This window comes from Mustela nivalis (assembly GCF_964662115.1).
Source record: "Mustela nivalis genome assembly, chromosome: 14".
In the NCBI taxonomy this organism is placed as follows: Eukaryota; Metazoa; Chordata; class Mammalia; order Carnivora; family Mustelidae; genus Mustela; species Mustela nivalis.
This window is the reverse complement of record NC_139033.1, coordinates 65784407-65800210: the sequence shown is the minus strand read 5'-3', so window position 1 is coordinate 65800210 and position 15804 is coordinate 65784407. Positions and strand designations below refer to the sequence as shown.

Here is a 15804-nt window from a genome sequence, read left to right as displayed (position 1 = left end):
TGGGGAGTATCACAGAGAGGTGGACCTCCCTGTCCCCTCACCCTGGATCCTTGAATGCCAAGAGCTAAGGACAGTCCTGAGTACGGGCTCCTGCTCTTCTCCTCTGGAGACCCACCCTGCCCTCTTGCAGATTTCCTGAGGGACCCAGGAGCTCCAGGGGACACCCGGTGGGGGGGGGGTGGCAGAAGTCTCCTGCACTGAAAATATTAAGAGTAAAAGATCTGAAGTCCAACAGCTATGGATTTGAATGTCTGCTTGGCCACTCGGTAGCTCTGAAGCCTTGGACATGTCACTTAACTTCTAGAAGGCTTATCTATGAGATGAGGCTTAGACCTAACTTGTTGGGTGGTTGTGAGGTTAAATGAGATGTAGGCAAAACTTCTAGCACAACAACATTCAATAAAAGTAGACACTTTGCCACTGCCTCCTCCCATTGTTATTATTCTTGGTGCATACACTTCTAGGTATAATTTTTTTGTAACTGCTTTATTGAGATATAATTCACATACCATAGAATTCATCCTATAGGTGAATTTTCACCCTTCTATTTCAGCCACCAAAAGTTCCTACCCACCGGTCCTGGGATGTGTTCTGGAGTGGATGGGTAGAAGGAAGGCTGGCTGTCACTGGCTGTGAATCCAGGGGTAGGGTAGTCTCTCATTTCTTCCCAGACTTCACAGCCAGATACCCTCCCCCAAAACACCAGTTGACAGAGCAAGTGGGAAGGAGAAGGTAGGGATTTATCCCCTCCCGGGATAATGCCTTGAGCTGTTTTTGTCTTCACAGCCCCCAGACAGCCTCTGGATTCTGTAAGAACTCCGCCAGGTCCCTGGTGGCCCTCTACCACAAGGGAGCACTGCCTTGTGAGTGCCACCCCACCGGGTCCATTGGCCATCACTGTAGCCCAGAGGGTGGGCAGTGCCCATGCCGGCCCAGTGTCATTGGACGGCAGTGTACCCGCTGTCGAACGGGCTACTATGGATTCCCACATTGCAAATGTAAGTGCACATCGGGGGCATCCAAGGTTGTCTCTGATCCCAGTTGGCTGCCGCTCATCTAGGGCAGGCCTTCTTGAATTTCACTCTGCTGGACACTCACCTGGGGATCTTGTGAAAATGCAGGTTCTGACTCTAGAATGCTTGGTGGGGGCCTCAGAGTCTGCATTTCTCTTACGCACTCAGATGATGCCCATGCCAGGGGTCCATGGAGTACAGTCTGAGTAGGTAGGTTCTAGAAGATAAACATTTGTGTTTCCCATGCTATGTGACTCTAGTGCTTGGCAAAACAGGTGAGTTTAAAGAACCTTAAGCATCAAACTATTAGCCCCATCCCACTTCCTCGGGGAAGCTTTTTCAATTTTTCCAGCCTAACCAAAACTCAGTTGAAAAAAGAGAAGAGCCAAGGTCACAGGCATCTAGTGGTTTCTGAATGGGAAGCCTGGGGACCTTTATTGAAGACCCATCCTATGGCCTGAGGCACAGGGTCAGTACATGCCCTGGGGTGGCAGTGAGGGGTACCTGTGTGGTGCAAACAGAGTCTTCACCTGGAGACCAGCCCTTGCCTAATGAGGGTCCTGCTGATGCTTTATGCCCTGACCTAGAGCTCCATCACGCTAAGGTGACATGGAGCCCCTCCAGGGAGCCCGTATGGAGAGGCCCCCCTGACAGATGAGAGGTGTCTCATTAGAATGGCGTGTAACTATGGCTGGGTGAGTTCCTTGAAGCTCCTGTCTTGGTGCCAGTGGGTCCAGCTGTGGCGTCAGTCAACGTTCCCACACTATGGGTGCCGTGAGCATTTGGTATAGTTGGTCCGGACCCCAAGAAAGATACCTTTCAGATCAGCTGCACTCAATAATGCCATAATGAAGAAAAAGCAAGACGTTTCTCCCAGGCCCCTTAGAAACTTCTGGAAATGCTGGCAGTGGGTGAAATCTGCTAGAGGCCAGGTGGCATCTCTCCCTTACACCGTGTCTCTTTATTCTCTGGCCAGCTTGCAACTGTGGCCCACGCCTCTGTGAAGAGATGACAGGGAAGTGCCTCTGCCCTCCCCACACTGTCAGGCCCCAGTGTGAGACGTGTGACGTGCATTCCTTCAGCTTCCATCCCCTGGCGGGCTGTGAAGGTTGCAACTGTTCCAGGAGAGGCACAGTTGGGGTCACCACCCCAGAGTGCGACAGGGACCACGGGCAGTGCAGGTGAGCCTGGGGGATTAACCTGTTAGGTCCTATTATGGGAAGGGAAGATATCCTCTGCACATACCAGTCACCATTCCTTCCCGTTCTCACAGGTCCAAAGATGGCACCGTGCTCACCTCAGGGTGGAGCTCCCCACCCTGGATGGGCTGTGGTCTGTGGGGTAACGGGGCCCCTCAGGCTCAGGGTAGCCTGGCAGAGCCCGGGCAAGTGGACGCCAGGCACCTGAGGCCATAAACTGCCTTCCCAGACTCTGTAGCATTGTTCTCAGGGTGTCCGATATATATGCATAATTAAGTTTTCCTTTCTTCTACTGTGTCACTGTGTGGCGAGCACCTATCCATTGGTATTTAGGTTTGGGATCCAAGTCTTCATTCGAGGGTAAGCTGGCGTTTTTGTTGAGGACAGTGTGTGACAAAGTCCAAGGGCCTCAGGCCTGCTGCCCTCAGACAGGCAAACTCAAATGGGTGCTAGGGCCTTGGCGGGGGATGGGGGGGCAGGCGAGGGAGGAAGGTAGACGCTGGAGAGCCTGACCTGAGAGTGAGGCGGCCCTTGGGACTGACTGAGAGGCCCCGTGCACGACTGGTAAGGGGCAGTGGCAAACGTCAGCTCCCACAAACACTGCGTTGCTAAGAGCTTTGGCTCCGTGGGTTGAGCTCTGTGTCGGGAGCTAGAGGCCAGTGTCATGGGATTGCAGGTACTGAACCCGATCTCAGCAGGACTGGGGAATGGCCCCAGGGGATGCCAGATGGATCCATTCTTCTAGAAGTGGCTGGAAAGAGTTAGGAGGGGGTTATGGGGGCAGAACACTGAGCCAGAGCTTCCACATCCCTGGTGGTATGGCAGTGTGCAGGAGTGCCTGTAGGGCTCACCGCCCACCCTACGCTCCCCCACCTATGGGGAGTAGATGTTTTGGGGTCTGTGCGGGTGATCTGGGTGTGACAGGTGTGAGTGGGTGGGTGGCTGGGGACAGCAGCAGGCATCTGTGACCCCAGCTCAAGGGCAGCTGTCTTCATTTCCTGTGGCTGCTGTAACAAATTACCACAAACAGGGTGACTTCAAGCAATAGAAAGTTATTTTCTCATAGTCCTAAAGGCTGAAAACCTGAAATCAAGGTGTTGACAGTGCCGTGCCCTTTCTCAAATCCCTGGGAGAGAATCTGCTCCATGCTTTTCTCTTACCTTCTCATGTTCCCAGCAATCTTTGGAGTTGCTTGGTTTGTGGACGCGTCACTCTAATCTCTGCTCCGTCGTGACAGGAATGCGCCTGACGTGTCTCAGTCTTTACATGGCGCCCTCCTCTCTGTGTGCACCTCTTCTCATAAGGACACGAGTTGGACTGGATCAGGACCCACCTTAGGCCAGCATGACCTCATCGTCACTTGATTCTATCTGCAAACACCCTCTTCCTAAATCAGATCACCTTCTCAGAGATTAGAGATTAGACTGGAGATTAGAACTTGAACATATCTTTCTGGGGACCAAGCTCAACTCTCTGTAATGGCGACGATCACTTTTCCTAAGGAAGGACCCTTCCCCACCCTTTAATTGCTGCCCAGGGGCCTCCCAGCCCCTTTGCACCACAGGAAAGGAAGCAGAGTGACAACGTGAGTCATGAAACATTCCGAGTCTTTCAAACCACAGCTGTGAGCGCGCCCTGAGTCAGCTCCGTTGCTCACCCCACTCAGACTGTGAGCCAACGCTGAAGGCGATTTGCAGGAAGGATTTTGAGGTGATGTCCAGAGTTGTTTCATCACCACAAGTTCACATACACTAGGTTCTGTTCCGTCCATTGCTTAAGCTATTCTCTGAACGGAAGTCAGGCTCTTAGTTCATTACTGGAGATCCAACACTGGGTCTGGAAGGCTGCCACGGGCCTATGGAAACCTCTAACTTATTCTCGAGGACAGTGACACCTGGGCCCAGAGCACAGATGCGCAGGAGTGCGTAAGCTCAGAGCTGCACCGGGCCGAGGGGATGCTCATAGGCTCCTGGCTGCAGAGGCGGGAGGCGCTCGGGAAGCGAAGAGACCCTGTCTGTGCCCATCTTGATGTAATCAACTTTATAGAAGGGAGAGAGAAAGACAAGATGTGTGTGATCCTGTGACTTCGTGGCTGACCGAGGTTTGTCTCCCCCGGGAAAATTGCCTCCATTCCCTCTCTTTGAACCCTTGGTCTAAAACAGTAGCTGGACAAATACAAGAATCTCGTAGATTTGGTCAATCACACCGCCACACAGCCTCAGTTCAGCGGGGCTGTGTGGTATTCCTCTCGACATCTCCTCTCCTGACCTCTTCATTCCACAGAACTGTCTTTTTTCCTTCTGTTCTTTCAGTGGTGGGTATCACTTTCTGTCTGGAGGCTAATAGCCCCACTATAATTTCTATTTTGTTCTTTTCTATCTGTACCAGAGCCTTCCTCCCTCAAATAGGGAATGTACACTATTATTTGCCATCACTCCCTTACCACTGACCTCTCCCTTTTCATGTTCCCAGAGATGCCAGTCTCCCTTTCTGGAAAACCAGAACTCTCTTAGAGACAGCCCACTGGTAGCCGGTCATAAACATTTAACACCAGAACTCCAGCATATTTGTGAATAAAATGTGTGACTCTCAATGGAAACATCCACAAGGATAAGGAGGATGGAATATTTCTCTCCAGGAAGCCAAGACGGCAACACCAACAAGGTCCGCCATCTTGGGTTTAAAAAGGCGATCAAGGGAGAGTTAGAACAACAGTTGAAAGACAGTCAGTCAAGCGGTCTGTTGCTGTTGAAACATGTCAGCAGTACCCCTGTCTAAAACACACACAAACAGGTGGCTCCTGGGTGGCTCAGTCAGTTGAGCATCGGCTTTTTTTTTTTTAAGGATTTCATTTATTTATTTGACAGACAGAGATCACAAGTAGGCAGAGAGAGAGAGGGAAGCAGGCTTCCTCCTGAGCAGAGAGCCCAATGCGTGGTTCAATCCCAGGACCCTGGGATCCTGACCTGCGCTAAAGGCAGAGGCTTAATCCACAGAGCCACCCAGGTGCCCCAAGCACCTGCCTTTGACTCAGGTCATGATCTCAGGTTCTGGGATCGAGCTCTGCATCATACTCCCTGCTCACTGGGGAGTCCACTTCTCCCTCTCTTTCTGCCCCTCCCTCTCCTGCTCGTGCACCCCCCCCTCAAATAAATAAAATCTAAAAAAAAAAAAAAAAAAAAGGCCAAAAGAACAGGTTCCATTTGAACAGCAGAATAAGCAATGCATCAGTCACCTGGAGGATGAGAAACCCTGGGAAGAGCAGGGAGCAGGAGAGGAGGACAAGCAAGCAGGACCAGCAAGCGCGCATGGAAAGGTTATGCGGGCCCGGGAGTCCTGGCAGAGGCTGGAGCGCAGGATTCTGTAGTGGCCCAACCACATCTGCCATGAAGCAACTTAAAGCCCTAAATACTGAAAACATTACAGCACTCCCATATATAATTAAAAGAAACACAAAGCCATAAAAATAAGAGCAAGGCAGACCAGCAGAGCGCTGTTTTTCTGTAACGTCTACTTCGGTTTTTCTTTTACAAGCAGAACATACAAGTGAAGAGCTTGGGGCTGGAATGGAAGTTTGGGACTCGGTTAGAGTGAGGAGGACCCCCAGGAGGAGGCATGGACACACAGGAGGAAACAGCTGCTGTGCGTTCTGCGGGGGTACCTTCCTTTAACTGTGGAAAGCAGAGAAGCCGAGGAGATGGAGAGACAGTTTTCAAGCAGGGGATAGAGAGGAATTCTCTGTCTGAGAAATAATGGGAGAGTTTTAAGAGGGAGTAACTGGTCAACAGAATAAGTTGCTGCAGACACAACCTCACCCGTGGTTTCCAAATGCTGTTGCCACAGAAAAGGGAAATCAAGAATTCATTAAAGGGCACCTGGGTGGCCCAGTGGGTTAAGCCTCCACCTTCAGCTCAGGTCATGATATCAGGGTCCTGGAATCGAGCCCTGCATCGGGCTCTCTGCTTAGCAGGGAACCTGCTTCCCCCTCTCTCTCTGCCTGCCTCTCTGCCTACTTGTGCTCTCTCTCTGTGTCATATAAATAAACAAAATCTTAAAAAAAAAAAAAGCATTGAAAATTTAAAAAATGCATCGAGGCACCATCTGTGATAGATGAATAGGTTTACTGTAGTATCTTAGGTAGAAATTATAAGGGGCATTTAACAAACTTTCACTGGCCAATGACAATTTTTTCCCATTTTTCAAAATTTAAATTCAGTTAGCCAACATGTAGTACATCATTAGTTTTTTGCATAGTGTTCAATGATTCATTAGTTGCATAGAACAATGACAATTTGGTTGACTGGAAAAACCCTAACTCAGGTCCAAGGAATGCTGCACAGTTTTGCTCAAACCTAAGGAAACACCAATAGGAATGGAGTCTCATTGGCCTGTATCACACCCAAAACAAAAGGTGAAATTATTTATCTTGACGTTACCAAAGAGACTGTAATAACCTAGCGGGATGACTTATCTTTCCATGATCAAAGTAGATTTGTCATGAAAGGGCTTTTAATAGATAATCTCAGAAAAATTTTCAGTTTATGATGGCTATAAATCACACAGATTGCTCATGATAATTCCACTGTTGATGCTGAAAGGCTTTTGATTACCCAAAAGATTATTTCTTTAGAAAATATTAGAAGAAAGAATGTCCTCTTCCACCACCAAATGAAATTTCCTAATGAAAATGAAGAATGTGTTTGGAGGAACCTAAAGTTCACAGGAAAGAAATGATCAAAGAAACCTGGTACTTGCAACAAGAAGAAAAATACATCCTTTTTCAGTGATAAAACAGACTCTCTTGCAGGTGTACATATTGTCACAGATCACAAAGCTTAAAAATTGGAATTTTCAAATTTTATTTCACTGTTTATAGGTATTCAAGTTTGTCATATTAAAAGAAAATGAAACTATTAAAAATATTAATCTACCTTAAAATAAGTTATAAAAATAATTGTAGCAATCTCTACCTTATTCAATCTCTACCTTATTAAAACTGGTATAATTTTAGAAGCAATTGGGAATAAATTAGGTTGGAGCCATAAAATTCACCTTTGTCATAAACTAGCTAGAAGACTGAGCAAGTTACTCTGCCTTCCTGGCTATCAGTTTCCTAAGCCAATAAACATTTGGTAAAATTATCTCTACCTTCCTACCTAAATTTAAAATCCTGTTCTATTTCCTCTTCAATCTCTGATTGTAACATGCAAAATATTGCAAAATTATATTGTACAAATGCCAAGAAGTACATTATTTTCTCTGGTGCTAGATCGAGGTCCTAAAGATGCTTATATTGATCAAGATTTTGTTTTTAATAGCAACACTAATTCAATCTGATAGAAAGCCAATGAAAATGTACCTTTGCCTTGCTTTTAATAATGGAAGGTTATGTCATCAGATTCTGTGAACAAACAAAGGGGTTAGAATATCCTCGGAAGATTTTGTCAGTCATTGACAGATACAAAAAGCCAGGCGTCACTGCTTTTAAAAACTAGCATGATGCTGACCCCTTTCAGGCTTTTTTTTTTTTTTTTTAAAGATTTTTTTAAAAGATTTATTTATTTATTTATTTGACAGAGAGAGAGATCACAAATAGGCAGAGAGACAGACAGAGAAAGAGATGAGGAGAAGCAGGCTCCCTGCTGAGCAGAGAGCCCAATGCGGGACTCGATCCCAGGACCCTGAGATCATGACCTGAGCCGAAGGCAGCAGCTTAACCCACTGAGCCACCCAGGCGTCCCCTTTTTTTTTTTTTTTTAAGATTTTATTTATTTATTTGACAGACAGAGATCACAAGTAGGCGGAGAGGCAGGCAGAAAGAGAGAGGGGGAGGCGGGCTCCCTGCTGAGCAGAGAGCCTGATGCAGGGCTTGATCCTAGGACCCGAGATTATGACCTGAGCTGAAGGCAGAGGCTTTAACCCAAGGAGCCACCCAGGCGCCCCCCTTTCAGGCTATTTTGAGATCAACTAGAGGAGATGGTGCTCCATCAGGGTCTTTCAGTAAAGCCACGTGTACAAATGTGCATTTTCAGAATAGCAGTAGCAAAAGGAATGCCTTTTGTGGGGGAGGGACCCCTATCTCCACGAATCCCCACAGATTTACTCAATGTTTGTGTTAGATGGAAAAATAAAATACCCAAAAAGGTCGTAGACTTGGCCTTCTTGGGACAAAGTGCTTCCAGCTACAGGCATAGTTCCATCAGCCGTACCAACTTGGAGAAGCAATTCTTTGGATGCACCTCATTGATTAATAGGAACGGTAAATTCCAGGCAGCTGGGAGGCGGACAGGGAACATTGGGCCTTGGTGGTGAACAGGGTGGACGGGGTCCTGCCACAGGGATAGAGCTCAGAATTCTTACCTCCATTTTCTTTGTCTTCCTTCATCTTCTGTAGCACCAGTGTCTTTCTCCATGTCTCTCTGAATGATCACTCTGTGGCTTTGTCCCTGGTTCCATCTCCCACAGACAGAGAAGATGTGTGGTGTGAGTTTGCACAGGCTTCATATGGAATGGGCCCCGCCCATTCTCCTGGCTTCAGTCACCCCCACTCCAGATCCGGAGCTCTGGTCCTGACCCTCAATGGCTAGCTTATCCCACCTTCACTGCAAATCAATTCAACCTCTGTGCTTTTATTGGCTTTACTTAAGGGACCTCGGACAAGTCCCCTAAACTCTTTGAACACCTGTCCCTTCATATGTATAATGAAGCATTTGATGAACTTGAAGGGCCCTTACAACTCCAAAATTCTGATTCCATAGTTGAAACCCATGTCATTGTCTTGCCTTCAAACCATTTCTCTTTTTGAATTTTTCTTTCTTTCTTTCTTTTATTTTTTTTAATTCTGCTTACTGGTGACAGTCCCTTCCCAGTCCCAAAGCCTGAAATCCCAGTATCATCTAAGAATCAACCCCTTTTCCCTACAGTTGATCAGGTGTCAACTTCTGGCCGGGTATGTATTCTCTCCTTTCTTTCCATGTCTCTCTGCTATCTGCTGCTACCTTGGTTAAGTTCTTTGACCCTCTCATCTTTGAATGATTTCATGCTCTCCTAACTGGACTTCTTTTCCTGGTTTACTCATGCACTCATTCTTCATTTGTTGCCCCTCCCCCTTTTATTTGGCTCCTTACTTTAAAGGGAATATGCCAAGTACACAATTACCCTGGGCTTTAAAAATATGTTTTCCCCATAATTTTGGCACTAACATATGGAACTATTAATCTAGTCTGCAGAACTTGAGGCAATGTTGATAAATGTATATAGGCTTATGATTTTATCTTCTTGGTGTTTTTTTTTTTTTAGCTAGGATGAAACATTTTTCTCAGTTACTGCGATTTTTTATTTTTGCCTTAAATTCTGTTTTGTTAGATACCAATATATCTTATTGCTCAAACTATATAACTATGAGCACTGACTCTAGCTTGGGTGCTGTGCCTCATGTATCAGGGGTCATGGTCTGGTAGGGGAAGCTGTACGAACCACTAATGGCAATGTGGCGTGGCAGGCGCCATGTTGTGTGTCAGTCTCCCAGGTGCCACTTCCGTCACATTACTCTACACAAGAGCCTGTCTCAGCTCCCTGACAGGAGAAAGACCAGCTTTCATGGTCATATGGCCCCTCACTACCCTAACTTAAGCCTTTTTGCAGCTTTCTTCTCTGGCTTGGTTTTCTTACTTTCTCTAAACACTTTACATATGTTCAGTTCTCCAGGCATCAGTTCTCCTCCTCGCTCTACTGTTTCCCCCACATCCTGTGTATCCTTCAAGGATTATGTGTGAAAATTACAGACCCCAAGAAGGCACGAAGCCTTCTGTGAGTCCACAAGCACATCCTCAACATCTCAGTGCCTCAAGCTAGCCATTCCAGTTCTCACGTGATTACCTCACTTTCGGCATCTCCGTGTCCTGTGTTCTCAGTGGAAATGTGCCAAGGTCAAGACCGACTTACTCTACTTTTTCCCCTCCCCCCTGCATCCCCTACCACTCTTGGTGATTATTGAGTAAATCAATGAAGGCAGAAGGTAGACTTTGGATTCTAGATGACAACTAGAGTTGATCAGAGTGTGATATTAAGAGATCCACCATACGTAATGAGCAAAGGGTAGAGTTTCCTCTAACACCTGACTTTCTAGTTGTCTGTGCCACATGGAGAGCACCCACACATGCGCACATGTTATTACGTAAGCCTTGGCCATGAGCCCATTGCCTTGGAGATAAATCCTCTTGACCCACACCCCCGGCGCTGCTGTTCCGCACCTACAGGCAGCTTCTGTGGGAGGCTCCTTGCCTTTTCAGGGAGGGCAGCTCTTCGGGCAGCAGAGTATCTCTCTGGAGAAATGTGTCAAGGTCAGGCTGACTTTAGCTAGTTTTTAAGAGATGTTCAGCCAGACTTGACAGAAGAATTTCCTTTTTATTCCCTGTTGTCATGACACCACCAAAAAGTCCTCTGGTTGCTTGTTTTTGTCCAGGATTCGTATGCTCAGTGCTCAGGAATCCCGATGTTATAGTCTCCGTGTTTTGGTTAACCCTTCCTTGTCAGTCCCACCTGGGGCCCTTGCGGTCAGCTCACAGGTCCCTGCTCTTCGCACTCTGCCCAGTTTCTTGCTTTTTCTCATCCACTCTCAGGCACTCAGATGCTGCTTGTGTGCGGAGTGCGGTCCAGAGCTTTGCCTCACGTCACCGACATGGCCACATGCCCTCAGCCCACCTGTTCCCGCCACCACCATCTCACAGCCTTCTGAAATAAGGAGGCAAGGAAGGATTTTGCTTCCATTTCTCCTTGTCTCTACCTTCTGCCTTCATTGCCACAGCTGCCCTCCCTGCAAAATGCTCCAGTTCCTTTCTTTTTCACTCAAGTGAAAATATAAAAAATAGGCTCCTGTCTGCCTGTCCTTGCCTTCTAGGCCCGGGTCCAGGTCATTTGCTCCAGGGGCCCCTCTTAGCCTTGTCCACGCATGGCATTCCATATGTGAGTGGCTCCTGTGGCACCAGTGTTCACTTAAGGCACCTGTAAGCCAGAAGCCCTGCGTGTTAGCTAAAAGAAACATGGACTTTGGTTCAACAAGCTGCCCAACTGGCAGTGTGTGACAGTAGCATCGTCTCTGCACAGTGTCCTTTCCTCCTGGCCGGGTGAGAGGAGCAGAGCCTGCGCAGTGTAAGTCAGGCCGTCTCCCAGCTGCACTCCTGATCGAGGGTTCATCTTTCTGACAATTTTGGTTGGACGGGGCTGTCTGTCTCTACTCTCTTCACTCCCCTCTCTGGACCCCCAGAGCCTTGTGCTCCACCCTCGCCGCTCCCTCCAGAAAGAGAGTCATCTGGCAACAGCCATTTTTTTTTTTTTTTTTTTGGCTGGACTGATTGCCTTTAGTCTGAGATTCACAAGAAGAGAGCAAATATTATCAGTCAGAGTCTAGGAACCCTCTGAGAGTGGATACAAATTTGTGTGTGTTGGAGAGACAGGGAGAGAATGAATGAATGAATGAATGAATGAATGAATGAAATCTGTGAGTGGTCCACAGTTTATCCAGCTTCCCAGAAGAGTCTCTGACCCCTTTCCAAAGTTTCCATCCCCCACACGGGAGTGATCTCTTTAAGTAGAACGTTGACACTTTCCATCTACCTTGCCATAGGTGTGATTTGGAGAACTTTCGCTTCCTTACAAAAAGAATTTCTGCAGGGATTGGGTGGGGAGGAACACAAGGGGGATGGGGCTGGAACTGAAATGAGGAGAGAAGGAGGAAGGTCAGCAGGTCTTGGGGGAAAAACTGAGTCTATCTTTTTGGTTGTGCGGAGTGGGAGAAAGGGAGTCCTATTCGCTCCCCTTAGCTAATGCTATAGCAAGAATAGTAATAGCAGATTCTTGTAGGCGTGCATGGCCCTGCTCTAAGGCTTTTCCATGTATTATTTTATTTAATGTTTGCAATAATCCTACAAGGTCAGTATTATGATCTCTATTTTAGGGGTAAGTAAATTCAGCTACAAAGAGGTTCATTTGCTCAAGGTTCTATACCTGGTAAGTAGCAAAGCTGGGATTCAAAGGTAGGCTGACTGGTCTCGAGTATGTGTACTTAATCAAACACAAAATTCTGTTTTTGGTTATAAGCAGGTATTTACCAAAGACAGACTTAGTGGGAAATCAAGTTGGATTTCTCTTTTTCAGGATGGTCCCTGGGTAAGATATTTTAACAGGTATTGGTAGCAAGTTAATGATAAAATATTTTGGATCAGATTATACTCCCATGTTCTAATATAAAGCACATTTCCTAGTACTTTCTTTAGACCCACAAAGAAGAGATCAGCGTGTGGGTCCCACCAGATGTCAGCTTGGGCTCCAAGATCAGGCTACAGGAGGCTGGGACCCACTTCCTCCTTCTCTCCTCAACCCTTGGGGTGGTGCGCTTCGGGTCTGCTGGCAGCAGCTGCTCTTCTGTCAGCTTCTGTGCTCTCCCCTCCTCTCTTGTGGCTCACGTGCTCAGACATGTGGATCGCTCCCTGCTCCCCACAGAGCCTTCCTTGGAGCCCAGGCACAGCCTCCCCGCCAGCCCTGCCCACACCAGCACCCACTCTGGCGCTCAGGCTGGATGACCGAGGGTCTTCCTTGCCTTCCCCTCTTCTGTCCCCTCAGCCAGAACAGCACAAGCCCCAGGAACCTCACCCCAAAATAGCTTGGAACCCCTCCCTCCTCTCCATCCCCAGGGTGTTTGGCCTACTTCAGCCCCTTCTTCCTCCTGACTCAACAGGCAGCTGTGGAAATGGTCATCTTGACTGCATCCACACACACTTATCCGACCACACTCTTTCCTACTTAAAATTTCTCAAGATGGCGATTCCTTTCTGAGAGCTTGCACGTTCCAGGCACAGCCTCGTCTATCTCCACAGCAGTCCTGGGAGGCAGCAGCTAGCAATTTTCCCCTCTCACAGATGAGAATATGAAGCCTTGGTGAGTTATTAAGATACTCTGTTGGGTGCCAGAGCTCATCAGTACTCCGGCCAGAGGGCCCTCAGCGCCCAGGGCTCAGCTACCTCGTTCCATTGCCACTGGACAGTGTCACAACAGCCAGCATCTCCGTCCCCATGAGATGCCTCCTGCCTCCCTCTTCAGTTCATGGGTCAGCTTTCTCCACTCATCCGTGTGCTTCCTGCACACACCAGGCAGTTCCCCTCTCTTCCTTCTGTCTGGAACACCCACCCCCACGACGCTTGTCCTTTTAGGCTCCCCCAGGGAAGCACCGTCAGAGCTGCTCTGCAACAGCGCAGGCGGACTTGAGAACTGTGTGGAGACAGTGATGAAAACTTGTGCCTCCTTTGCTTTGAATACAGGTGCAAGCCCAGAGTCACAGGGCGGCAGTGCGACCGGTGCGCTTCTGGGTTTTATCATTTCCCGGAGTGCCTTCCCTGCCACTGCAACAGGGATGGGACTGAGCCAGGAGTCTGTGACCCAGGGACCGGAGCTTGCCTCTGTAAGGTAAGACAGAATGTCCAGTTCTGTCACGTCAGCCACTGGTCAGTGAGGAAGTTCTTCAAGTCGAGTCAACATAGCAAAATAAATGGGAAGTAGGACTGACCTGTAACCGATTTCTACAACGCATGTAGCATTTAATAGTTATTAGCTCGTTTGATAGAAACAGAAGGGAAGACCCCCTCTTATCCTTTGGAGAATCACAAGGCAGGTACAGACCCTTTCCAGAAAAGTTGCCACAAACCTTAGTCCACAATTTTAAGAGGTTCATAGATTCCCTGGAAGCTTTATTCCCAGCGCATAGACCCCAGGTTAATAATCTGCTCCAGGGCATTCTGTCGGGTGGTAAGAGAGCTTCTTAGTCCCAGCAGATGTTTTGAGGTGGTAGGAAGTGGGGTGGACCAAGACCCCCATATTGTGAATCCTCATGTTGCCATTTATCTACCTTCAAGATGCCAAGGGGCATCTTGTGAGATCTAGAAGATTCTCTCTTTCACTTGGGTATGGTAGAAGAGTTTAAAAAAGTAATGTGACAGAAAAGCTTCACAACGATGTAAACTTCATGTTTTGTTAGCATCCATGTTCTAACATCTTGTATTGGCAATAAATTTGGGAAAGTGACGAACTGAAATCAGAGAAGCTTTAGAGGAAATGATCTCTCATTTCGTGTTTTGTTTCAATAGGAGAATGTGGCAGGTACAGAATGTAACGTGTGTCGAGAAGGATCGTTCTACTTGGACCCAGCAAATCCCAAGGGCTGTACCCGCTGCTTCTGTTTTGGAATAAGTAATCATTGTCACAGTACACATAAAAGAAGAGCTAAGGTATGCAAGGAAGTCAAAGTTTGGTTTTTAGTTAGTACTTCCAAGTGGGGAAGAAGTGGGTTGTCCTGAAGCATGCAGTTCTGGTGGAGATTTTATATATTACTTTGTTAAAGTGTTAAACTTCGCCCTCGGCATCCCTCAGCTTGCCCTGCTCTTCCCACAGATGTTCTCATGCTCAGTGCCCCAGTTTGTCAGGTGGGCTCAAACGTCTCCTGCTCAGAGGGGCCTTCCCTCAGCACCCCCTTCTTAGTGTTACTCTAGCATTTATCCCTCCCTGACATACTCTACAGTTTAGTTTTAAAATTTGTTTATTATATATCTTCCTCTAACACTAGCATTTAAACTCCTTATGCATTCCTGGGGCCCAACACTGGATCCAGAATATAGTAGGTGCTCAATAAACACTACACTCATCGGCTAAATGGAGTTGGTCACTCTTTTCCCTTGCTTCTTCTTATCTGCTTATTTTCTTTCTGTTTTACTTTCTGTCTCAATTACTTTATATGAACATTTAAGTTAAATTTTTAAAATGATTTATGTGAGTTTTTGAATTAACTCCATGAAACTGAAACTTTTGTTGCCTCCACTATTCCATGAACCAGCAGGCTCATGGTTGCTTTCTTTGTATGAGTGATGTCTTACGTCCAACAGATACCTCAAGTAAAGGTTATTTTATATATGTCATTCCCAAAAGGAATGTAGGCTCGTAGTTGAGGGAAAAAAATTAGTTGTTTTTTTTTAAAGATTTTATTTATTTATTTGACAGACAGAGATCACAAGTAGGCATAGAGGCAGGCAGAGAGAGAGGGAGGAAGCAGGCTCCCTGCTGAGCAGAGATCCCGATGTGCGATCCCAGGACTCTGAGATCATGACCTGAGCTGAAGGCAGAGGCTTTAACCCACTGAGCCACCCAGGTGCCCCCCAAAATTAGTTTATAAATCCACAGAAGTCTTCTATCTTCAGGGGAGCCCGGAAACATTATTCCTCATCAATGTCTTATCAATTCCTCCCCTCCCTCCATCATTTAACTCTTGGCTTCCTGTCTGATCAGGGAAATATGTAGTTATGAGGATTTATTTAGAGGAAAGTAATGAGAGCAGGCCACTGCGTTCCATCTCACATTTGTTCTCTAAGGAACTCACCATTAAAATGTGCCCATAGTCCTAGTTATTATTCCCACACTTATTTATATATTACTCAGACATTTACTGAACACCTGCTAAATGTCAAGAATCCAGGATGTATGCTGGGATACAAAGAGCAATCCCACATACATATGATCATGGTTGTCTGAGAACTCCTAGTCGTCTTGGG

At 47.1% G+C, this 15804-nt stretch overlaps 1 protein-coding gene across 2 annotated transcripts in view; it reads left to right on the top strand.

The window, feature by feature from the left end:
• Window positions 1-15804, top strand: part of LAMA3 (laminin subunit alpha 3) — a 261415-nt gene that overhangs the window by 160609 nt on the left and 85002 nt on the right. For both annotated transcript variants that reach the window (XM_082698720.1, XM_082698721.1), the window contains exons 31-34: window positions 787-998; window positions 1990-2194; window positions 13528-13672; window positions 14350-14490. In XM_082698720.1, the coding sequence (XP_082554846.1) occupies window positions 787-998; window positions 1990-2194; window positions 13528-13672; window positions 14350-14490 (703 nt within the window). The remainder of the gene's footprint in view (window positions 1-786; window positions 999-1989; window positions 2195-13527; window positions 13673-14349; window positions 14491-15804) is intronic.